This window comes from Besnoitia besnoiti, chromosome VI (assembly GCF_002563875.1).
Source record: "Besnoitia besnoiti strain Bb-Ger1 chromosome VI, whole genome shotgun sequence".
Lineage (NCBI taxonomy): Eukaryota > Apicomplexa > Conoidasida > Eucoccidiorida > Sarcocystidae > Besnoitia > Besnoitia besnoiti.
The window spans coordinates 674,742-697,069 of NC_042361.1; the positions used below are offsets into that span (position 1 = coordinate 674,742).

General features: G+C 59.3%; 5 protein-coding genes across 5 annotated transcripts; 4 read left to right on the forward strand and 1 right to left on the reverse strand.

Moving 5' to 3' along the window:
* Window positions 1-1,018: 1,018 nt before the first annotated feature.
* Window positions 1,019-2,575, reverse strand: BESB_065210 (rhoptry protein ROP12; the record flags this gene model as incomplete). Its single annotated transcript, XM_029364915.1, has 3 exons — window positions 1,019-1,158; window positions 1,678-2,228; window positions 2,514-2,575. 3 exons carry the CDS (start codon window positions 2,573-2,575, stop codon window positions 1,019-1,021), a joined length of 753 nt encoding a protein of 250 aa, XP_029218498.1.
* Window positions 2,576-6,562: 3,987 nt separating this feature from the next.
* BESB_065220 (uncharacterized protein) lies at window positions 6,563-16,573 on the forward strand (the record flags this gene model as incomplete). The annotated part of the gene is made up of 14 exons (XM_029364916.1): window positions 6,563-7,585; window positions 7,813-8,313; window positions 8,697-8,805; window positions 9,318-9,430; window positions 9,912-9,981; window positions 10,324-10,451; window positions 10,681-10,750; window positions 11,214-11,332; window positions 11,609-11,686; window positions 11,950-12,094; window positions 12,652-12,812; window positions 13,309-13,392; window positions 13,727-15,154; window positions 15,476-16,573. The coding sequence occupies 14 exons, from the start codon at window positions 6,563-6,565 to the stop codon at window positions 16,571-16,573; spliced, it is 5,127 nt and encodes a 1,708-aa protein (XP_029218499.1).
* Window positions 16,574-16,593: 20 nt separating this feature from the next.
* On the forward strand, window positions 16,594-17,733 carry BESB_065230 (uncharacterized protein; the record flags this gene model as incomplete). Its single annotated transcript, XM_029364917.1, has 1 exon — window positions 16,594-17,733. One exon carries the CDS (start codon window positions 16,594-16,596, stop codon window positions 17,731-17,733), a length of 1,140 nt encoding a protein of 379 aa, XP_029218500.1.
* Window positions 17,734-19,941: 2,208 nt separating this feature from the next.
* Window positions 19,942-20,415, forward strand: BESB_065240 (uncharacterized protein; the record flags this gene model as incomplete). Its single annotated transcript, XM_029364918.1, has 1 exon — window positions 19,942-20,415. One exon carries the CDS (start codon window positions 19,942-19,944, stop codon window positions 20,413-20,415), a length of 474 nt encoding a protein of 157 aa, XP_029218501.1.
* A 466-nt stretch (window positions 20,416-20,881) lies between these two features.
* Window positions 20,882-21,154, forward strand: BESB_065250 (rhoptry kinase family protein (incomplete catalytic triad); the record flags this gene model as incomplete). Its single annotated transcript, XM_029364919.1, has 1 exon — window positions 20,882-21,154. The coding sequence occupies one exon, from the start codon at window positions 20,882-20,884 to the stop codon at window positions 21,152-21,154; it is 273 nt and encodes a 90-aa protein (XP_029218502.1).
* Window positions 21,155-22,328: the final 1,174 nt, after the last annotated feature.

Here is a 22,328-nt window from a genome sequence, read left to right on the forward strand (position 1 = left end):
CAGTGTCAAAACAGCCTGTCATGGCTTGCTACTGGAGCTGTTGCAGTGGATGATATCGTGCAAGCGCGAGAACTCTATGGATGGTAAAAACCAGCGTGGCCACAGCTGCTAGACCTCCGCTCTTGCGTCGAGGGGGGCAAGCGGGAATGCAGAACGGATTATTTCAGCAGTACGGACTAGACCTGTCTACTTCAGCTACAGCTGAAGTGTCCCAGCCGCCAAGCAGCAGATGTGCGCGAGCCGCCGAGTCTCAGCACTCATATTGTGGGTTTTTTGGCTTACATATGACGGAGGGATATGATACAAAACGCATTATATCAATTAAAGAAATAGATTTGCAACAGACACCACAAGCACCTTCGGGATGTGTACTGCGCAGCGTTGTGGGATTGATGATCGCCGGGGCTGCTGCCGGTACAAGACTCCAGTAGGGAGACAGCAGAGTCACATCCGTCGGCGAGGGTCTTCTGGTCTCTTTTCGGCGACCCAATCCGAGGCACTGAGCTACGAATTGTACTCCCACATTTGCAAACTACCGGATGTCTTCTGCGCGAAAACGTCTGGTACGTCAGCTATGCCGTGCACAGCTTCTCGAACATCGTTTCACTGCTCTTCAAAAGCGCCTCACCGAAAAACGGGGACGTGGTGGGCGGATAAAAACGACTGGCACACCTGCCGGAAAGAAGTGCCTTACGTTGACGGTCACCGTCGAAGGCCCTGGCAAATGACAAGGCGCATATTACGACTGGCGGTTGATCAGGCAGGCATCTATGTGATCCTTGACGATAATCGCGTCTTGTGATCCACGCAAGTAACGCTTCATGCATGAAACCCGCTCGAAGCAAACACATAAATTCCTGGTAAAACGTCCAACTCGTAGAACCCACATGGCAACAAGAAGGTGTATCAGGCGGTCCTGATACACTAGTATGGAGGGGTCTCCCACCATACCTCCTCGCAAGGTAGCTGCATATCACTCCTGCATTCCCGTGCAGAGACCATCACGCCTAGCTTTACGTTAGGCATCCATATCTGGAAGAGACTCACCTGGCGTGGAAGCTGGGACTGGCGCCGTAACAGCCGCGGGTGCCTGTTTTTCAGAAGGGAGCTCGTCGCCCACTCCCACCAAGTTGGCCGCAGACCTAGCCTGCACATCCCCTGCAGATGCAAAAACCGACAAACCACACCGTGAGTATTAAATCCTACAAAGCGGACCACAGTGGGCGTCATGTGCAGAATGCCCATCATATCCTCGATATCAGCTGCAGGGGCACCCGTATGACCAAGTGAATTCGTGAATCTGTGACGCAGGCACGAACGACCGAACGGTCATGAAAAGCGTGCTGACAACGTAAATACTCAGGCATATGCGTCTACCAGCACCGTGCAAGGGTGTAACCCCAGTGTGCTGCACACGAAAAAGGTGAGTAGAAGGATCGGGATAGCGTTCCCTCTACTACCTGCCACTAGTATGAGGCGCCCCGCTGACAAGGTGCCGTTGTGCAAGGGGCGGCTGTCAATAATCCGTTACTTCATATATCCGAGGCTAGTTCACCATTTGGTAGATTTGATAATCGCAGTATGCAGAAGAGAAGATACCCCATTCGACGGACATCCCACTGGCAGAGGTCCGGCTGGTGCGGAATCGAGTGACGCTTCAGCACCGTGTAGCCATACCAGGTACAGGTGCCAGTAGTGATTCCGCTGGAATGACCACAGCTTCAGGGGTTTGCGGCGGGCCGGCTAGTAGGTTGGGAACGGATTCTGCTCCTCCTTCTTCCTGTTTGAATTCTTCGTCTTGGGCATTGTCAGCTTCAATTTCAACACCGATGGGTGCAGGGGGATCAGCCAGTCCCGAAGCATCAACTGCCCCGGCTTGTAACTCTTCTCCAGTGACGACGCTTGGGCCATCTCCCAAGGGGTCGTCTGCCTCCGTTGCTTCATCCTCCTGCGCCTTGTGGATGGCCTTCGCTCCGAGTTCCTCGTCGTGTCGAGCTACGGCAGCAGACACGGGTCCCTCATCCGAAGAGACATATTTCTGTCCCGGGTTCAGGCGGACAGCCAATGTACGCTCCGCCTCTGCCGCCAGGAGAAGGCATAGGACAGAAGCAGAGTAAACGAGCGACGCCAAAGCGAAATGCATCTTCGCTTGGGAAGGACCCTGATGAAGGAGCTGTTGCGGGAGACCGCGCGCCGGGAACGCGAAGGGCGTGCACAGCTTCACACGCCTAGACAAGTTGCCACACCACAAGAGACGATAAGAAAAAAACTGAGAAAAACTTTGGCCTCAAAGACAATCACTATCGGATGGATCCACCTACAGGTGTCAAAGACACTGCAACGGTTTTCTATGGCTTGTCAGACCTCGTCGCGCGGTGTTGGTTAGCTGGTCGGGTAGTGGCCGCAAGTTGAGCGTCTTTAACCTGCGATATTTGTTGACAGTCAATAGACGAAACGTACGCAACTGTGTCTGTGAATTAAATCGCAGTCGTGCGTTAGGCGTTCGTACGTACTGTTCGTCTTCTGCGGTTGCGCCAGCTTCAGCTCCGGCGGCCGTCACACAGAGTGATGCCATCCATCCGCGCTGCGAGGCTCCGTGCGCGAAAGGCGCTGCCGACACCAACAGGCCTGCGGTAACGCGTGGTTTTGACGCCTGAGTTAAAGTTGCCACTGGAACGTCGACAATGGATCACCTTACGTTCATTTTCTAATATCTACGCGAGCAGCTCCGCCACTACTGTCCGGACGACGAACTCACTCCACTTTTAGGCGGGGGGGTCGCGGTGTCTTCTCGGTTTGCAAGCCGGTCGGGTTACGGGCCGTTGCCGCAACAGCGAGACCCCGATAGTGGCAATATTTCATGCAGCGGACGTATGATGGCAAAATATATGCCTGCTCTATGCGAAATGCAGCGTAGTTGGGAATGTTTCTCCTAAAGAGCTCTCTACTTCATTGTGGAACTGGTCCTCACCTTGAGTCGTGCAGGTGTTGAGCCGCTCATGAGTCGTCCGAGCAGGGCTATTTGTAGTGGCACGTATTCATTCAGTGATCAGCTGAAACGGTCCCTTATTCATATTGGCACAGGTAGGCCCGTCTGGGACATCGCGCAACACTACCGCGACCCCCCCTCCCACGCTTGGTCTGCTTACGTTTTCTAGTTGACCTGCAGTGCTGTCGCCTGCTGAACTCGGCCACACACAGACCGCTCAGTCAAAGTGCGCTGAGGTTGTTACCTCTCATTACGCGGCAGCAGGGACAGTTATTGCGTGCAGCCGTCGACTCCCTCTGCCAATTGGTAAATGGTCCTATCAGGCACCGAGAGACTAAGAAAGAATCACGGGTCGTCTCCCTCCGTTTGGGCAATTGAAGCTGACGGACTTTTATTGCGATCCCGTCCTTGCGCAAGCCAAGTCGCATACGTAGTGTTCGTCGCTGTCACACTCCATGGCGTTCATTCCACTGCGGGTGCACACTTAGCGTCTATCCACGAAAATACTTCGTTCGCCCTCATGCTTGGGCATGAATAGCATAAGACCGTAGACTGTCGAGGGGTACGAGTTGGCGCAAGCTGTTAATGTTTACAGGAGCTTCCACGAGTGCAGCAGCGGTGTTTTTTCTCACGAAGTGAAAGGTTTGCGCGAAAGGTAGCAAGGAGCAGAGGGTGCACCGCTACGGTTGTAGCGAGGGTAAACTGAGGCTGGGGTCTCTTTTGCTTTCTTTATCGAATGCGAGTGGTCTGAACACATTGAGGAGTCGTGCCCAGAGTATCGCTCCAAGGCTGCGCGCGGCCGAATACCGCCGGACAGGAGCAGGTATGCCTTGCGGAGGGCATGGACTCAAGCTCGCAGCATGTGCTGCTGAGTTGAAACGCGAGTGCTACCGTCCTGAAAACGGCAACGCAGCGGTTCACTAACTTGGGGGGCAACAACAAGCGCTTCTAACGGTCATCGCCCACGGCACGCCCTGAAAAATTCAGGTGGTGCTCCTTTGCAACTGATGGATGCCCCTCCGTCTGCTCTCGTGATCACTCTGCGAAAGAAGGCAGGGTTGAGTGCCCGTAGATCTTAACTGCAAGTATCGGAGAAGGCATGCTAACGAGGCATAGGAAATATCTATTCTCCTCGCCAACCTTGCGGATAATGAACCATCAATGTACGAGGCAACATCCAACACCGCTTGCTTAACGGTATTGCGGGTACCATCTTCGTTCACTACTGCTTTGTACTGGACAGCACACCGCGGAATCACAAGGTTTTGAACCTTTCCACGAGCACAGGAGAGAATCCAAGTACAGAGAACAAAAGGGGTCCCAAATTGAGAGCAACCTCAGCTGGGCGTCGCGGTTGGGTTTCCAGCGCTCTCTCCTTCATAGCAACCTACGGTCTCGTGTATGGGGAGTTAAGAACGACTCAGTACAGCGGCTCCTACCGGCGTTTATTGCCTTTTCTTGCGCATCTGCTGCTGAACTCTCTCACTACGAGTTCCGCGCCTCCTACTCCTGTGGCAGCACCCGCACTCCTCACCACGTGGTAGGGCAACCCGGTGCTGTATTTCATGGGTGGAGTCTACGCCCTGGCTGCCATGTTGGTTCCCGTTCTAAATCGGTTGTTGATGAACACTTCATTTGTGACTGTTTTCTGGCACGGATACATGGCAGTGCCACACACACAACTGCTCCCGGGAACGTGGGTCTGTAAAAGCCTCTCCAAATAACGTGTGCTTGTTCGCGCTTCAGAATGGCGCCAATCGTATGTCCCTGTGCCGTGTAGTGACTTAAAGAGTTCAACCTATAGGCCGAGGAATACTCAGTCGCCACGTTCGTGTCTTTCTTGTCTCGTCGGACCCGCTCTGCCATGGCACACGAGGCACGGCCTGAGAGATCGACTAAATCCCAAGCCGCTCGAGGTCGCCCTCCATTTTGTACGGACAGGGGAGTTTTTGTGTTCAGGGGTACCAGCCGTTTTGAGCCGTGTAAGTAGCTTGTACTCTATTTTTATATGGTAGCGGCTGCCGCCTCAGTGAGAGTTCCACCTGAGGCTGCGCGCTACACCCGTTATTAGAGCCGATCTTGCGTTTCGGCCCCTAACTGGAGAAAGGGGAATTGATGAAGGCGACGCTGCGCCGCCACCTCCCTCTTGCCGAGCGCCGGGCAACGCAAGCGCCGGCTGCACGATTTGCAGTTACCGACTTGGTGAACGCAGCACCTTGCTTGATGTCTTCCTCGTGTAATGTCGTTTTGGAGGGGAACGTGTAAACGAGAGCTTGGAACAGAGGATTCGAGACAACCACAGGGCCTGCGGCAGGTGAGTACAACGACCCCCGGTTTGCGGATGTGTGTTGCACCGTCACCCCCCCTCCCCGCGGAGTGAAACGGTGGCTCCGCCTGTGGCGCCTGTGGTGGAGTGGCTGCGGCAGATTCGCGGGGGTTTGGAATTTTGCGAGGGCAGCAGGAGCACCCGAGAAAAGCGCCCCGGCCGAGAGAGATGCGGCGGCGTTCTTTGTGAACCGTGTCTCTCGCCTATAGCTTTTTAGAGAACTTCTGCATCGTCTGCTGGAAGCGTTCCCGATGTGCTGCGCCCTCGATGCCTTTGTGGCGTCTTTTCTCTGCGGAACATGCTTGTTCGGTCCGCCTCGACTTTTTACTCGCAACGTGTCCCGCTCTCTCCCGCCTGATTTGGCCACATGCACACCGGGCACGGGGCAGACGACAAATCGACATCTACTTAACGGTCAGGCCCGTTTCTGATCACCTGCAAGACCTCGACGCTATTGTCGCCCTTCACGCTGGTTCCGTCTCTGCGCTCGTAGCCTTTTCAGGCCTCCCCGAAACTCGTGAGAGACATGGTCCGACGTCGTCTACATGGAATCCACGCAAGTCTTGCTTTTTAAACCAGAAAAGCAGTCTTCATTCCCTGGGCTGCTTGAAACCTCTGTGAGCGAGACGAATCTGTTAGCGGGGCAAGTTTTCGCGGCCTGGCGGTACCATCCCAAAATCGCGGCCCTGCGAAACGGCGATTTTGCTGGGGGCCTCGATACAGCCCTTTGGCATTCCAGCGCGTTCGTTTTGCATCGTTCCCGTCGCTAAAAACTGCGTTTGCAGACTAGGCGGCCATCCCCTCTCCTTGTCTTGTATTACCTTTTCGTCTTCTGCTGCGGCGGACCCGATCTTCCGACCAAGCGAACTTCTTTTACCCCAGGCCCTCCTCCACAGCCCCCTTCCTGACCGTGCGGAGTGCCGCGAACGTAGGAGGGGGTCAGGTCTGCGCCACCGTCGCCAGCAACCTACCTCCTCTCTAAAAGTCTATCCCGGCACCCTGGGAGCATGGGCACCCGTTGACGCGCCGAAGGGCGAGACTCTATGTATTTCTGCGTTCAAGGGAAGTACCTCGACCGTTTTTTCACAGTTCCCTGCCGCGGCTCCCTCCCCCCCTTCGGTGTCGGTGTGAGAAGGGGACAGGACTCTGGCGCCCTTTTCTGTGTTTCTCGCGGTTCTTGGAACCCTGCCGCCGAAGCTCTGCGTGGAGACCGTGTAGGCAGAGTCCCCCCGCGTGTGGCCGCGCACATGCAACTGCAGGAGGCGACCAGCTCGGGCGCGGACGCGCCGTCTGCTTGTCTGTCTGGGGCGTGCGGCGAAAATAGTAGCTACCAGACACCACTCCCCTTCTCCTCCATCTCCTCTCTGTTCAACGGCTCCGCGTTCTCTGCGTCTTCTTTCCCTGGCGCGCTCGTCTCCTCGCCCCTGCCAGATAAACCCGCCGCCTTCCGTCCTGACTGCACTACCACCATGCATCAACAACAGCACTTCCCTTCTCAGGCTCCGCATCCGTCGCCTCTGCAGCCGCAACCGCAGCAGGCGCCTTTCCAGATGCTCCCGCAACAAACCTACCCTCCTCCCCTGGGGCCCGCCGCTACCGACGTCTGCGCGGCCCCTGCCGCGCCGCCTCAGGCCTCTCCCCCGCCCCCGGTCGCGGCGGCGGCGCCTTCGCGGGCCGGGCAGCGGCGCGCGGGGGAGCGCGGACGACCTGCGGCTCCGCGGAACCCGCGGCCCCAGGAAAACATCTACAAGCGTACCTACAGCAACGTGAGTCGCAGCTGCCGGCGTAAAGGCCTAGACGCCGGCAGCGGCGGCGACGGCGCCTCGGAAACCGACGCAGCCGACGCGTGTTCGATCTCTGGCGACGCCGGCCCCCTGGGGTCTTCGGGACCCTCGTCGCACTCCGCGTCCCTGGACCCCAGCGCGGCCGGCTCTCGAGTCGCCGGCGGCTGGCGCGGCTCCACCCCGGGCGCGGGCGGCCACGCGGCTGCGGGTCAAAGAAACACCGACTTCCCCGGAGGCTCCGCTGCGCCGGGGTCGGCGCCCGCGGAAGTGGCAGGAGCGCCCGCCGCGGGCCCAGGCTCCGAGGGCGGCGGCGCACCGGGGCAGCAGGGCCCGTTGGCCCCAGGAGACGAGGGAGCCCACGGGACGGGACCCAGTTGGAAGCCCAGACCCACGCGCAGACGCGAAGGGCTCCGCCTCAGGGCCCTGGATGCTCAGGAGGAATGGGTGCTTCCTCCTGATGGAAAACTCTACGCGTACTTACTTCAGGTGCGCAGATGTTGGAAGCGGTCACAAGGGTTTTCGCTGCTGCCCTGTTGCTCTTGCTTGCCCCCCGCGGTGTCTCCTGTACACAGATGCGTCTCTGCCGTGACTCTCTCGAGTGATGCATGCGCATGTTTTGTAGCTCTACGTGCGTCTTTGCCGTCGCGTGTTTTGCACCGTCGCCGCATCTTCTCGCCTCCATAATTGCTTGGTTTCTGTCCTCATGCTTGCAGCGCGACAAGCTGGCTTACAATCTGTGGCGCAAGGAGGTCCAGCGGGCCTCGGAGGAGACGGGTGGCGCAGCGGGCGGGGAGATTCCGCCGCCAGGGGGGAGTGCTGGGGTGCTCGCGGCCTCGGCGATGGGCGGGCGCCAGAGGAAGCGAAAAGAAAACACTCTGACTCTGGAGCCGCCGCGGCGTCTGCTTCGTACGCTGAGACCTGAAGACGAGTTCTCTTGGGAGGAATCGAGCCCAGAGTCTGGCCTCGGAGACCTCGCATCCGCCGCGGAGACGCCTGGCGCGGGGGACGCCGGTGAGGCGACCGGCGCCAAGCTGGAGTCCGACGTGGTGGACGGCGCTGGCGAAGGAGACGCCGAAGGCCGCAGCGGCAAAGAGGAGAAAGATCAAGGTTCGCAGGCGGGTGACGCGAGTGAAGCGAACGAGCCAGGAGGCAGAGAAGGAGGCGGCGCGAAGGAAGAAGATGAAGACGGCGGCAGAGACGACGACGGTGCCAAGGTGGGCGCGCCAGAAAGGCAGGAGAGGAAGCGAGGCAGGGGAGGGTAGGCCGGGGGGAGAATGAGAGATAAGCGTGAAGAGGAAACCATGCCGCAGTGCGCAAGAAAGGAGAGGGTTGGAGAAGCAACGACGAGAGCGTTTAGTTGCTGCAGGCGCTGAGTGCTCCGGAGAGGACGTGCTTGGCGCCACAGATGCGGGTCGCTTCGTTTGGTGTGAGCCACACGGGCTCGTGGAGAAAGGCGCTCGCGTCTTAACCTTAAACCCGTGTTTTCCTCCGAGAGCCTGCTGCGGCGCGGGACAGAGAGAGGCGTGTTGTTTGTGACGCGCGGCTCGCCTCTCGCTCACTGGGAGCTTCGCCCCTTTTTCCTCTTTTTGTTACACAGTATCATCTGGAGCCCTACGACGCCTGTTTGGAGGAGGAGGAAGAACGCCGCTTGCCATTGCAGATGCCGAATGGAGTTCAACGACGGAAAGATGACATGACTGTGCCAGGTGAGAGCTTCGTTCCTCTCGAGTGACTGCGCGGCAGCACCGCATGCCGCTGTCGCCGCGTTCGCCCGCGCACCTGGCACGCACCTTGTCCTCTGTTGCCCGCACGGAGTCTCTCGCTCCCTTTCTCTTTTTTTTTGCCTCGCGGGGGTTCGATCGACCTCCCGAGTGTCATCGTCTGACAAAACAACGTGCTGCGGCCCTGGGGCGAGGCCGAAATTTTGAGTCTGGGCGATCCACCGAAAGGTTATGATTGCGCTCGTTGACGCAATCGTGGTTCGCGAGCGGCTGGTCAGCGAACCCGAGGGCACTGCGTGGTCCGCTGGCTCTCCTCGCGTCTCGCCTTTGGTCTCTGTGCGGCAGTCGGGTCTGGAGCCGCGCGGGTAGCTGCTGACTGACCCTAGAGCCTGAACCCGCACGCGGCGACAGGCCCTCGCTGGCCAGAGGTGCGCCCGCAGAGCGGCGGCGCCCGCAGACTGTTTTTCACCGGTCGCTGCGTGGATGTGTGCGTGCAGTGGAAGAAAACCCGCACTGGGTGATTGTCTGCCGCTTCCTCTCCTTCTTCGGCGCGACAATAGGCATGGAGGACTGGACTTTCGCAGCAGTCCGCGAGATGGTTGAGGCGCGGGTAAGCCCCTCGCCCAGCCCCGCTCCGTTGGGCTCGCGCGCGGCCGGCGCCCTCTGGCTCCGATGCGCGGTGCAGTCCTAAACACTGAATCCATGACGGTGAACAGTGGACGTCACCGTGAGTCCAGTTACGGCACATACAAGACTGAGTGCACGTGACCTCTCTGTACAGTAGCTGTTGCCATAAATAGTCTACGGGACGATTTTTTGTATGTTGGACCTGAGGAGTGAGAGACCGCACGCTGCAGCACCAGCCGGTTCCTCTCGACCGCCAGGAGATGTGTGCATTTTAGTACGTGGGGGTTGTGGGGGAAATCACGACAGTGCATCTGCACGTGTGTGTAGACTGTGATTACTCACACCTCAGCGCGCGTGTGTCTGGGCCAGCGGATGCTGGAAAACCCGCTGGGGTTGTTTTTCTCTGCATGCGAAAAGTGGCGAGACGCACAGCTGCGTCCCCATCTTCGCCCTTGTACCCGCAGGAACTGACAGAGTTCGGCGCGAGGTTTTTCTCTCGCATCTCTGCTCTGTTTGGGCGACGATACACTCCAGGTAACAAAAACAAGGCTTCGCAGCGACCCTCACAAACTCGCCTGCAGAAGGGAACGAAAGTAGGGGCAGCTGGACTTTTATATGTATCTTATCTATCTACGTGTGCAAGGTCGAGGGGATGGCGACGCGTGGGAGGTTTATGGACATGCGATCGCGCCTCTTCTCGGTGGTTCGATGTTGCATAAGAGTTGCTGAGGGCGCTGCTTGGCTTGTCGCAGTTTTTGAGCGCGCAAGCCGGGAACGAAGACTTTTTTTGGTCTTCAAGGCGGGTTTCCGTCCTGCGTCTTGGCGGGAGGCCGTTCGATGCACATCAAAGCTGTCTTTGTTTCGGCGGGCCTGCAGGCAACAACTTGGTGAGGTTCCTCTGTAAGATGCTGGACGAGCGAGATGGAACTGATTTCAACGCGCTCTTTCCTCTCGATATCAACCCCTTCACTGTCCGCACATGGGAGGAAGTCCGCCCCTACCAGGTACGCTTCGGGCTTCCGCGACTCTGTCGCCCTTGCGCGGCGCCGGTGGGCTTCTCGTCCCTGCCTGCTGTCCATGGTCTATAGCGCCGGCGGGTGACTCTCAGTGCTAGCTTCTTTTTTCTCTTGACTCGTGCTCCCGTCCTGCTTTTGTCTCCCGTTTCTCGGCGTCGCGGCGCCTCTCTTCGAAATACGCGCTCCTGCGCCCTCGCGCCGTCCGCTTTGTTCTCAGCGGCTTCGAGTCATGCGTCTCTTCGTTAACCGCGCGGCTGGCGAGTCCACGGCGATTCAGCACTTCGTCGGTAGGTGACCCGTTCGTTATTTAGAAAAAGTTTTGGCTTGCTAGCATGCCAGAAGGCGCGCGTTCACCGCGCCTCCTGCGAACGAGGGTCTGAGAACTCGCTGAATCTTGACAGATTGCTGTGGACGATAAGAATGCGAATCGACGTGAACGTTGAGACCTGCGCGTCTCCCTCTCTGCGTAGCTAGTGAACTCTTTGGCAACCGCGCTCCTTCCTTCTTACTGCTCTCAAAACGCACAAGCAACCGCGTGATTGGGGGGGAGGGGCATGTGTCGACGTGCGCGTGCCTCTGCCGAGACGGCGGGGCCGGTTGAGGCGTGTCCGTTTTGGGCGAGGTCGTGCGACCGCGTCTCCGCCCCCCGGCAAGATCCCTCCCTTCTTCGCCTGCCGTCTCCAACCAGATTGCATTTTTGTGTAACTTCATCTGCATCTGTCTGCCCTTTCTTTTTGCGTCACGATGCAGAGGGGCTGCGCAACGAGAAGCTCGAGGAGCTGCGGGATGGGAGCTTCTACGTCGACGCAGAGGGCTACGTCTTCTGGTTCGTCCGCGAGCCTCAGTTGACGGGGTTCCGATTCTACAAGGTAACGCACGTGCGGGGAGGGGGGGGGGGCACGCGATGGCCGCTGACAGAGTGGTGCTTTGACATGCGCATGCGGCAAGGTGCATCGGAATTTTTTGCCGTTAACTCTTTTTTCTCATATCAGGAAGACGCGCCGGCCTCCATCGCGTCGGCGTGCGTCCGCGCTAAGCGGGTAGAAGACGCGGTCTGGGGCTTCTTTTTCGCCATCGTTTCTGCGGACGTCTCTGATTCCCCTGTGACATATTTGGTTTTTTTTTTTTCCAAAAAATTTCTTCAGGAAGACCAACGCGAGGGAACGTACGAGCTCCTCGCGTCCACCGAGCAGCAGCTGCAGGAAGTGATTGAAGGCCTGCGGGTGCGCCTCTTGCGTAGTGTTTCATCCACCCCATCGTTTTTTTTTAGACAGCCCCACTGAAGGGCGTGGCAGAGCTCCACCGCGAGACCGCGACACACACACGAATGCAAGACTGCACATGCTCACATTTTCCCCATACAGAATATATATATATATATATATGTATACATGTATTTGTATGTGTAGGCGGAGCTTGCAATGAAGTGAGGAGGGGGCGCCTGGTGCATTTTTAGTGAACTTGCACGTGTTACTTTTTTTCGCAGAGTCAACTGACGCTGGACACTGAGCTCATCGGCCTTCTTTTGCAGCAGGCGCAAGAAATCCGCGTAGCTGCCGCGACGCAGTTGCTGCGCGAGCAACAGGAGCGCCAGCAGCAACAGCGGCAGCAAGCTCTGCAGCTGCGTATGCGTAAGCCTTTTTCCGTTTCTAAAGTTTCCTCCCGGCCGTCATCCCCGCGGCCGTGTCTCGTCCGCGCAGGGCTGTTGTGCACTCACTTCTGCGCAAACGCGGCGTCTGATGCATCCGGAGGGACGTCTGAAGAAGCGGAGATTCCTTTGCACGCTTTCGACGTCCTTCGCCTTTAACAGCTACTCTTCTCTTCTGCAGGCATCGACGTATGTCTCCCGAACTCGCTTGTCTGCATCCCCGCGTGCACCTACATGCATCTATCTGGATCTACATGTATATATAAAAAACATTACCTATATTATCTGTCTATATGTGTTTTTGCCTATCTACCTGTATGTATATATATATATATATATCGGCATATGTGGACAAGACAAGCAAGTTTTGTGTGTTGGGAGGGAATGAGAGCCAAGTTTGCGTGGAAGCTGTAGTCATTATACCTGTTGATTTCGTATAAGCATAGAACCAATCCGGTAGTAAGATATACCATAGTAGCTGATCTACTATATAAGATAGTTGCATTCGAGTGCGTGGGCTTACTTGCGATTTTTCTTCAGAGGCGGCGACAGCTGCGGGCCTGGATACCTCCGGGGCGGGACTGGCGGTCTCGACGGCCCCCGGGGCCCCGGGCGCAGGTTCATCAGACGCCTCGCCTCCCTTCCACGATGCCTTCAACGCTGCGGCGGAGGGGCTGGGCGGCGAGCCGACCACGATAGAAGTACGCAGAGAGCCTCACCTTAAAGCATTCCTGCTCGCTAAGTAAACACACTTCCTTCTGTACATATCCATATTCATCTCTACACATGTTTATGTGTATACTCACATTTGTGTCTGGCGGCCCATGACTCCCACATGCAGGGCTGGACCCGTGCCACGAGATGCTAATGCATGCAGCCAGCTTCTATAGGCAGCAAGCCAATAGGTTCACGGCCAGGATGGGGCTTGAGAACCTGAACCCGCACTTTTTCGCCGAGTACGCATTCACCATGCATTGATATCTGCATGCTTTTCAGGTAGCATTGTCGTTCATCTGCACTGAGAGATCCCGAGTTTATATATATATATATATATTCGTCCATTTCCAAGCCTCAGCAAACCCGCTTGGGCGACGTATGTATATCTCGGCTTCCCTGCATGCGTGAGCCGTTGAAAACTCTTGAGGTGTGGCTCATGACTCACGTGCCCGCGCGGAATGTTTGTTTTCTTGTTTGCAGTATCGTATCATGATGAAGAATCGTCTGCGCGGCCCACGAGAGCGAGGCACTCGCCTGCAGGCGCGAACGCAACGCATCGAAATGGTGAGGCACTTGTCGGTATCATGCTGGCGGTATTTTCCTCACAGATCTTCTCATCTTTCCCGTTCGCTCTCTCGTGCGCTGGGGAGGTCTTGTCGTCGTGAGCTCGTCTTGGACGTCCCTGTTTCCGCGTCTACTCCTCGGAACTCTTCCGTCTGCTTTTTTTCTCTTCGGCCCTCGTGTTTGCTTCTCACCATCTTTCTTTTCGAGTGGCCGTTGGGCATCGTGTTTTCCGCTGTTTTCTCTGTAGTGTGCGCGTGTTGCTTCGGTGTATATCGTTTGCTTTTCCTTTTTTTTCACGGTTTCTGCGTGCGTGATTTCGTGCGTTTTTCCTCAGCAACAGCTGGAAGCCTGCAGTTCGTCGTCGATGGAGAGTTTCCCCGCGCTGGACGCTTCCGCGTCGTCTCCGGCACCGCCCTCGAATTCTTTGTTTTTGTCGCCCTTTTCTTCCTCTCTGTACCCCGCCTCGTCGTCTTCCTCTTCTGCGTCGGGCTCTTCGCACAGCACTCCGCACCCGTCTTTCTCCTCTTCGCCAGCGCCGGCCGCGTTCGCCGCGTCGCCGTCGCCGCCATTCTTCCAGGCCGCGGGGACTGGCGGCGGCGCGCCGCTCGCCGCGTCTCCAGCGGGCTTCCCTTTTTTGCCGGCACCCGCGCCGTCGCCGTTCGCCGTCTCCTCGTCTTCATCTGCTCATCCGCCCTACTCGCTCTCGGCGTCTCTCGCCTCAGCGGCGTCGGCCGCAGCCTCCTCGGGCGGAGGGACGCCGGCGGCCGCGGCGGCTGCGGCTGCGGCTCTGGCCGCGGGCGCAGCGGCGGCGGGCGGCAGCGGCGGAGGGACTGCGGCGCCGATCCTGCCCCACTGTCCTCTTTTGATTTCAACCTCCTCCCTGCAGCACGCCCTCTCGCCGTATCTCGTGCTGTCGAGCCACGAGAAGAACTCCGAGGGGACGGGCGCGTCATCGTCGGGCGACAAGAAGGCGAAGAGCGGCGCAAAGAAGGGCGCAGCCTACGCCCTGCCCCCTCTCTGGGGCGTCAAAGGCGGCCAGCACTTGGGCGCCTCGCAGCTCATGGCGGGCAACGCCGTCTACGCCGCGCTCCATCTCGCGCTCATGACCTACCCGGTCGCCGTCGCGGCGCAGAAGCCGCCCGCCGGAGACGAGGAGACAGAGGGCGACGCCGCGCAGGCGGCGGGCGCCGCCAGCGGAAGCGAAGAAGCGACCGCGCCCGACGTCGAGCGGGCGGGAGCGGGGGGCGAGGAGGAGCGTGAGAAGCGCGAGGCCGAGCGGCCGGCGGCGGCGGAGAGGCAGCGCGGCGGAGGGAATCTGCAGAACGGCGAGTCGATTCGCTTCGCAGTCCAAGATCACCTGCTGAAAAACATCAGCGACGACGTCGAACTCCTCGAGGACCTCCGCGAAGCTGCAGAGAAAGAAGAGTCCGAGGAAGCGAGGAAGGAGTGCGCGGACGAGGCCGCGGCGCGCGGAAAAGACGGCAAGGAACAAGTGAAGGTCAAGGATGAAGAGAAGAGCGCCGACGCGGAGAAAAAGGACCAGTCAGGCGCGGCTGGCGACAAGAGTGCAACGAGCGTTGACGGAGAGGGCGACCCCAAGAAAGACGAAGAGAAGAGGAAGTTGGAGGCGGACGGCGCGAAGAAGGCCGCGTCCGCGTGCACCCAAGCTCTTGCTCCGAAAGGCCTCAAGAAAAAGAAGGGAGGCTTCCCCGCAGGAGGACCGCTGCCTGCGCTCGGACAGTCTGTGCTAACTGCTGCAGATGTAAGTGACTTTCATTTGGTTTAAATTCGTAATACTAATTCACGAGAACATAATCATTTAATGGAGACGGACACACTTTCTCCGACAAGATACTCTTCACCAGCTCGATATATCCAGAGCGTAATGGGGACCAGAGCCGCTGCGGAGACGTTCCAACCGTGTCAGCTTTTGACCGTCAAGGTGTTCACTCTAGCATCGCCCCGGGGCTTCGCGTGCGTGCGGTTTCCACGCGTTCTCGCGTCTCTTCGCCGCGCGTCGCGACTCCACTCGGCTGCGGCATTCCACCGGCTGTCCGTGTCGCCCTCCTCTCTTCTCTCGCAGGTGCTGGCTTTCTTCCACACGCTCTGCTGGGCTGGTCGGCGCGCGGCCGAGCAGCCGGGGGAGGGCGAGGAGAAGCCCAAGGCGGAAGTGAAGGCAGCAACCCCAGCAGAGGCGACGGCCGCGCTGGCGGCGAAAGAGGCAGGCGACTCCGGCGCGGCACCCTCTGGAGGAGAAGACATGTCGAAGGCCGAGAAGGAGGAGGTCTCACCGGCATCGGCCGTCGCCCCGGAGAAGAAAGAAGTGACCGAGAAATCTTCTGCGAAGCAGATCGCCGCGCAGATCGCGGCGGCGCGGGAGTACGTGCCGCCGGGCCTCGTGACGACAGCTTCCACGGCGGCGAGTCTCTTGGAGAAAAACGAAATTCGCCTGGCAACGGCGAGTTCGCCCGGCAAGTCCGAGGCGTCGGCCGCGTCCTCGCTCGCGCCTCTTCCGTCCTCCATGATGCAGTCTGCACCCGGCGCGGCTCCGCCGTTCTCGGCGCAGCAGACCGCGGCGCAGCGGGGAGCAGGGGCCGTGGGAAGCCACGCACACCTGCAGTCTTTCTCCGGCGGGGCGGCAGTAGCGTTTTCGGGCGGGGTCGCGCCTCCGGCTTCGCCTGCCTTTCCCGGCATGCAGCAGGCCCAGCAGGGGCGCGTGAATCTCTTCATGCCCTCAGTGTCGCTCTCGCAGCCCGCGGCATCGCCCGCGGGGCTTCCTAACGTGCCCCTCATGGCGCAGCAGCACCGACCGCCGCACGCGCATATGCTGGGACAAAATCAGCATCCGGGGAGCATGCCTGCCCAGGGCGCGCTTCAGCAGCCCGGCTTTTTCGCCGGAAACGCCGCGACCGCTTCGTTGCCTCCGACTGCGCCGCACGCGACCATGTCGGGAGGCCTACCAGGCGTCGCCTCGCCGTCCGCGCAGGGGGCGGGCCCCTGGGCTGGGGCGGCGAGGGACAGGCGCCGGGCGCCGCCGTCGGGGGCCATGAGGCGGATCGAAGGCGGGACGGAGACAGCGGCGGCGTGGGCGTCGACCCGCAGCAAGCCTTTCACCAGCAGCAGCTCCTTCTGCGGCAACAGCAGCAACTGCTCAACCAGCAGCAGCAGCGCATGCAGATGAACTTCCCAGACTTGCTCAAAATGCAGAACCTGCAGATGCACCTGCAGAATCAGCGGCTGCACAACCAGCAGCAGCTGCAGCACGTGCACCAGCAGCTTCAGCAACTCTTGGCGCGTCCGCTGGATTGCGCAGACGGCGCCGCGGCTCCTGGCGAGGCCGGCGAGGGCGAGGGCGGCGCGGGGCCAGGCGGGCGACAGGGGACGCCCGAGGCGCAGAAGCACATGGAGCAGATGCAGCAGCTGCGCAACCTGCAAGTTCAGCAACTCCAGCTGCAGATTCAGCAGCTCTATTTAGAGCAGAGGAAAATCCAAGACCAGCAGCACCAGCTCGCTGTCCAGATGTCGTCGATGCCGCCACAGACGGCTCCCGGGGCAGCCTCAGCCAGCGGGCCGGCGCCGTCGTTCTTCTACCAGCAGCAGCAGACGCCGAACGTCGGCCCTGCGTCGCAGGCGCCGGCTTCGATGGGGGCGGCTGTCCAGCAGCCGCAAATGGCGCCGGCGGCGGCGGGCGCCGCCCCCTTTGGGTCGAACGTGATGCAGGGCGGTCGGTATCCGCAGAGTCCGCACTTGGGCATGCCTTCGTCGTTCGGCTCCACCTCGGCGGCTGCGGGCATGCACGCCGCTCCCGAAGCACCCGGCGGCGCCGCAGGGGCCGAGGGCGCCCAGGTGGCGTCTCCAGTCTTGTTGGGGACTGCGGGGCCGGGAGGTCTGTCGCCGTCGACGCCTGCCGTAGGCATGCTGAACGCCGCGAACGCGAAGGCCCCGGCGGGCCTCCTGGCGCCGTCGGCCGGGCCGTCGGCTCCCGGGGACGGAGCCGCCGGTGCGGCGATGGGTGGGGTGGGCGAGGAGGAAGCTCGGGCCTTGGGCGCCAGCCCTGACGGGTCTGCGTTCTCACCGTTCGCACTGCACCAGCAGGCGCTGCTGCAGCAGAGACAGCAGTTCCTGCAGCAAAACATGGCTGCCGGTGTGCAGCAGGCCATCCATGCGATGCCGCAGAGTGGAGGCGCCCTCGACGCACTCGCAGGCGTGGCTGGGGGCGCCGGAACCCAAGGCGCGAGCCCCGCCTCGTTTGCAACGCCCTTCGCGCCTCCAGACAATGAACGCGAAAGGCTGCAGCAGCAGCACATGGGAGTCTCCATGCAGAGACAGAGACTGCAGTGACATAGAGACGAGGGGGCTTGACGGATGGCGATGCACTGGCCCTGCGTCGCGACGCGTTTTCGCGTGTTGCTGGGGGTGTCTCTCCGTTTCACGCGTCAGGTGCACAGCGCGTGCTTTCTCGTGTCGCTGCTGGTTCTTTCTTTCGAACGAGGAGACAGGCCACGCCAATGTGAGAGACTGAGGCAGCAACGTGGCGCCTGTGTCTCCCTTACTCTGCGGCTGTCTCAGTGTGTTGTATCTTCTCAAAGGGTTCCACCCACGCCCACGAGCGCCTGCGTGGGTCGTGGAAGTCAGGTCGTGAGGGTGTTTAATGGAGGTTTAGCTGCATCATCGGCAGCAGGAATGCATTCTTCGTCCGCTGAGGTTTTCCTCGTTTTTTTCTTGTTAGGCCGAGACGCGCAGAGCGGGTGCTCTGCCCGCCAAGACATCCAGGGAGCAAGGCAGTGTCGCTACGTAGAGAGTCAGAAAGAGGACGAGTGGTAGCGAGGAGCTCCGCGTTTGTGTCACGTTCTCCAGTTTTCTTCACATTCTTCCCGCGTCCCTCCCTCTGCTGTCTGCTGTGCAGCATATGCGTGTTTCTTCGTGCTTGACGGAAAGTCCATGCATTGTGGTGGGCGGAGGACGTGCTCTTTCCGTCTTCCATGCCCCCGTGTACCGCTCCCGGCTCAGATCCGTGCCTTGTCCTCTCATCTCCACTGTAGCTGGAGCGCCCCAAGGTGCGCCACCTGGCACACTCGGCGAGGAACTTCGAGAGCGTGGGACGACTTGCGATGGGAGAGAGGGCCGGAGACAGAGGGACGAGAAGCCCCGCAGGCGAGCAGAGACGCAGGCAGGCAGAAGGAAGCACGGAGATGGGAAAAACGCTGCTCGGCAACACCAGAGAAGAGTCGCGGCGGGTGCTCGGCACGTGGCGCCACCGAGTGGTACGCATCTCTTGTTTTGTTTGTTGAATAGAAGATAATGAGAGGACTATCGGCAGACGGCTCGCGTCCATCGTGTAGTTGCATGGGTGTCGTGTGCGGAGGCTTGGGCATCATAGCGAGAGGGTACCCAGTCTGGATTTTAATTTCTTTTCTTTGCTGCGGCGAATTCCCCCTGCCGCGAGGCAAAACCAGTTCCCAGCCGACAGAAACGCTCAGAACTCAGGTACCGCGAGCACGTGGAAGTCGCCGTTTCCTCACCACAAGAGTGATGGCGAAATGCCTGGGGAATAATGCATGCCACGCTCATCGCGGACCGTCCTTACACACACGCTCCATACACTATGCATGCGCCACAGACCTATACATCGATATTTCAGCGGCGCTGAACAAAGACAGAGGCGCCTCCATGCGCACGTGCTCTCAGCCAATCGGCGCCCTCATCACACCGCAAACGCGGCTGGCGAGAGTGCAGCGCCCGGCTTCCTCCAGCCCCTGTTCGCAGCAGAGTGAGGACCTCGAAAACGACGCCGGTCAAGTGCTTTCCATTGCGCATCGCACGAATATCGCAGCACAAATCCAGAATGACTCACCCCAACTCCGTGCTCCGGCCGGCATTCGCGCGTCGGTGTACAGCCGCAGCACCGTCGCTCGCCGCTAGATGGCAAGACTTGAGCGTCTTCTTCTCCTGTGTCGCGGCTGCTCGTGCTGTGCGTGGGACAAGAGTGTAACCGCGCGCGGCAGCTTGGGCGACTCACCGCCTTCGGCCTGCGCATGTGGAACGCGTGAGCCAGAGTTGGGTAACGCGGATCTTGAAAGGGCGTCCCGGGGGACGCGGCCGTGGACGGCCCAGAAGGATGGACGGCGTAACGCCCCTGGGGTGCTGATCGGTGCGGAAACTGAGACGAAGTGGCGTGATTCGCCGCAGCGGAACGGACCAATTGAGTGCTGACTGCAGTTCGCGAAAAAACCTGCACCTTTGTCTCGTTTGCCTTAGCGCTGTTTCAGTTCGCCACCGCCGACAGGCGCATACGCGGCAGGACCAATGCAATGAGGCTGGTGTCTTCTCTACAGCTAGCTGCTGTGTGTCTGCCCGTGGTGGTTTGAGAGGATGTGCGCCGTTCAAGTGCGTTGCGTTTACAGTCCACCCCTCACACACGCGCTGACTTCCAATCTGAACCGTTCCTGAAAGTCCTGGGCAAGTGCGTCTCTCCACGCAGCTCCGGGGGCGATTCGTCCGCCGGGTAGGTTGGGCGGGCAGACCTGCACGCGGTTTCCTTGCTCGAGGATGATGCGACCGAAGGCGAATAGCCTCGCGCAAGGGGAAATCGGGGCACCTCCGGCATCCAGCATTTGCTCAGCGGACTTAGCGGACGGCGAGTCGGACCCAGAGGCCCTCCATCCACTCCTGTGGAATAGTCGCCTCCGGAGAGGCCAAGGGGGGCGCCGTTACATCATCGGCTCGCTGAATGCTTCGGCGCCACGAGGAGATTTTCGCGTGGTCGTTCCTGCTCTCTGGAGTACGTGGGAAACCCGCTTCTGGGACTGGTGGAGGCGACTACGACGGAGGCCGCGAGCTGCTCTGGGCCAAGAGGCGTCGAAACTCTGTGAGGTCCTTCAAAACGCTGAGGCCGTCGCGACCGGGCCGCCTGCCGGCATCAGCCACCGCGACGGATTCTTTCCCAGACTTCTGATGACCGCGTTATGGGACAGCCTGCAGCCTCAAGACCCTCCGATGCAAGAGGTTTTCGAGGCGGCCTAGTCGAAAACCCACTGGCCCGACGGCGAAGTGCTGATGCTTACTTCCCCCGAGCCAGGGTGCCAAGTGTCCTTGGAGAGACAACGGTGCCTGGGCTTAGGCGGATCTGGTCCCCTCTATCTAGTACGTGACACCGACACTGGGAACCAGTTCGCCCTCAAGGTTTTCATGTTGGACGAACTTCCTTCACCTGAAATTGTCAAAGAGGTTCTAAGGGAAGGCGCTCCTTTGGGCGGCGAGTTTGAAGCTGAGTCGCCGGCTGCAGTGCAGGAGCGCTACACGGTGGTGGCTGCCTTTTTGTTGTCGAAGTTGCCAAATCTCCCCGCATGGATGGAAACAGGCGAAGGACTGGCAACGCGCTGGGTGCTCAACAATTTTTTTCTGTTTCCGCTGGCTGTAGCTGACCTCCAGCGCCTCCTTCAGGCCCTTGCACAGAGCCCGCAAAATCCGAGAGCGCACAATCTGCCGTATGGTGCTGCTGGAGCTCACCGCTGAATTCGTCCGCGTGGCCGTTTCCTTCCAGGAGGGCCATATCGTCCACAGAAACCTGACAGCGAGAAGCCTGTTCGTAATGTCCAGCGGCAGTGTGCTTCTGGGAGACTTCGGATTCTCGCGTACAGCTGGGACCACGGGACCTTACCTCGGGACGCGGAGATACAAAGGGCCTGAGGTGGTGGAAAACCCGGTGCAGCCCCTGGTGTATCACGCCTCGGTGGACGCATGGCACCTCGAAGTTGTATAGTTTGGAATCTTGTGCGGCAGGCTCCATTTTGATCCATGGGCCACTGAAAAAAACTACAGCGTTGACTTTGGCGATTGCGATTGCCTGCTCCAGTCCGAGCTCTCATCCCTAGACGCCGACCCGCTCACGCGCCTGCTCCCTTCCCACGCGCTAGAGACGCCAGCGTTTTCTCGAGGTGGAGAAGGAACTGAACTCTGTGTTTCAGATGGCCAACGAGAAGCGGAAATCCATCAAGAGACGCCGCGACGGTAGAGAACACCCCAAGACGGCACCCCGGGTGGAAACTACCCAAGCAGAATCATCGCCCACGACCTACAGCTGAAGTGCGAGCGAGTTTCCGTATTCCTTGCTCTTTCGTACGCATCGGTGTCTCTTTAAGTGTCGATAGTCCTTGCTCGTACTGCTGCTTTGCGGGAACCAGTTGTTTCGGTGTTGGACTTAGGCATTGGCACATCGACAAACACGAGTCCTGCGTTGTCTCTGTCTCCTCGTGCCTGCTGCTTTTGCGCCGAACCCGTGGATTCAAAGTTCTCGTCACGAAGGCGGGGTGCGACGATATCCATATTGCTCTATATCCTTCTACGTTAACACATGCGCCTATGCCGATGGCAGACGCTCGCCCCATCGTCGGAAACTACTTCGCTCAAGATGCATCGGTTTAGCTGAGCGGGTTTCTCGCTCGTTGAGCCTAACCGCCTTATAGCTCGAGACCCTCCTACGGTAGGCAGTCTTTTAGGTTTCCTCGTCTGTCCTCTCAACTTCATTCCAAAGACATCCGTGGAAAACGCACACGACAGAGCCCCTCGGTACACTGGCGCGCCCGCCTGCAACAGCGTCATAAGTGACCAGCTGATACCGATAGACTCCTCCGCGGAACTAGCTTTTTCGTTCTCGACCGGCGGCAGACAGGTAAGAAGTACTTTTTGACACGGGCACCGGCGCATTCCCGCCCGCTGCGTCACAAGTCTGCAAGTGACCCGCGTCTGCATGTGCGCGACTTTTCGCCTTGTCGTGGCGTGCGAATTCTTTTTCTCCCTTTCCTCCGCGTGTGCTATTCTCACTCCTGATTGTCTTTTACCTGCTTCTCTCGATTCTAGCTCCTCTATATATGGAGGGCCTTTTGCGTGTGGCAGGGGCCGGGAGGCGAGCAGCAGGTCTTTCTGTATCCGTTCGA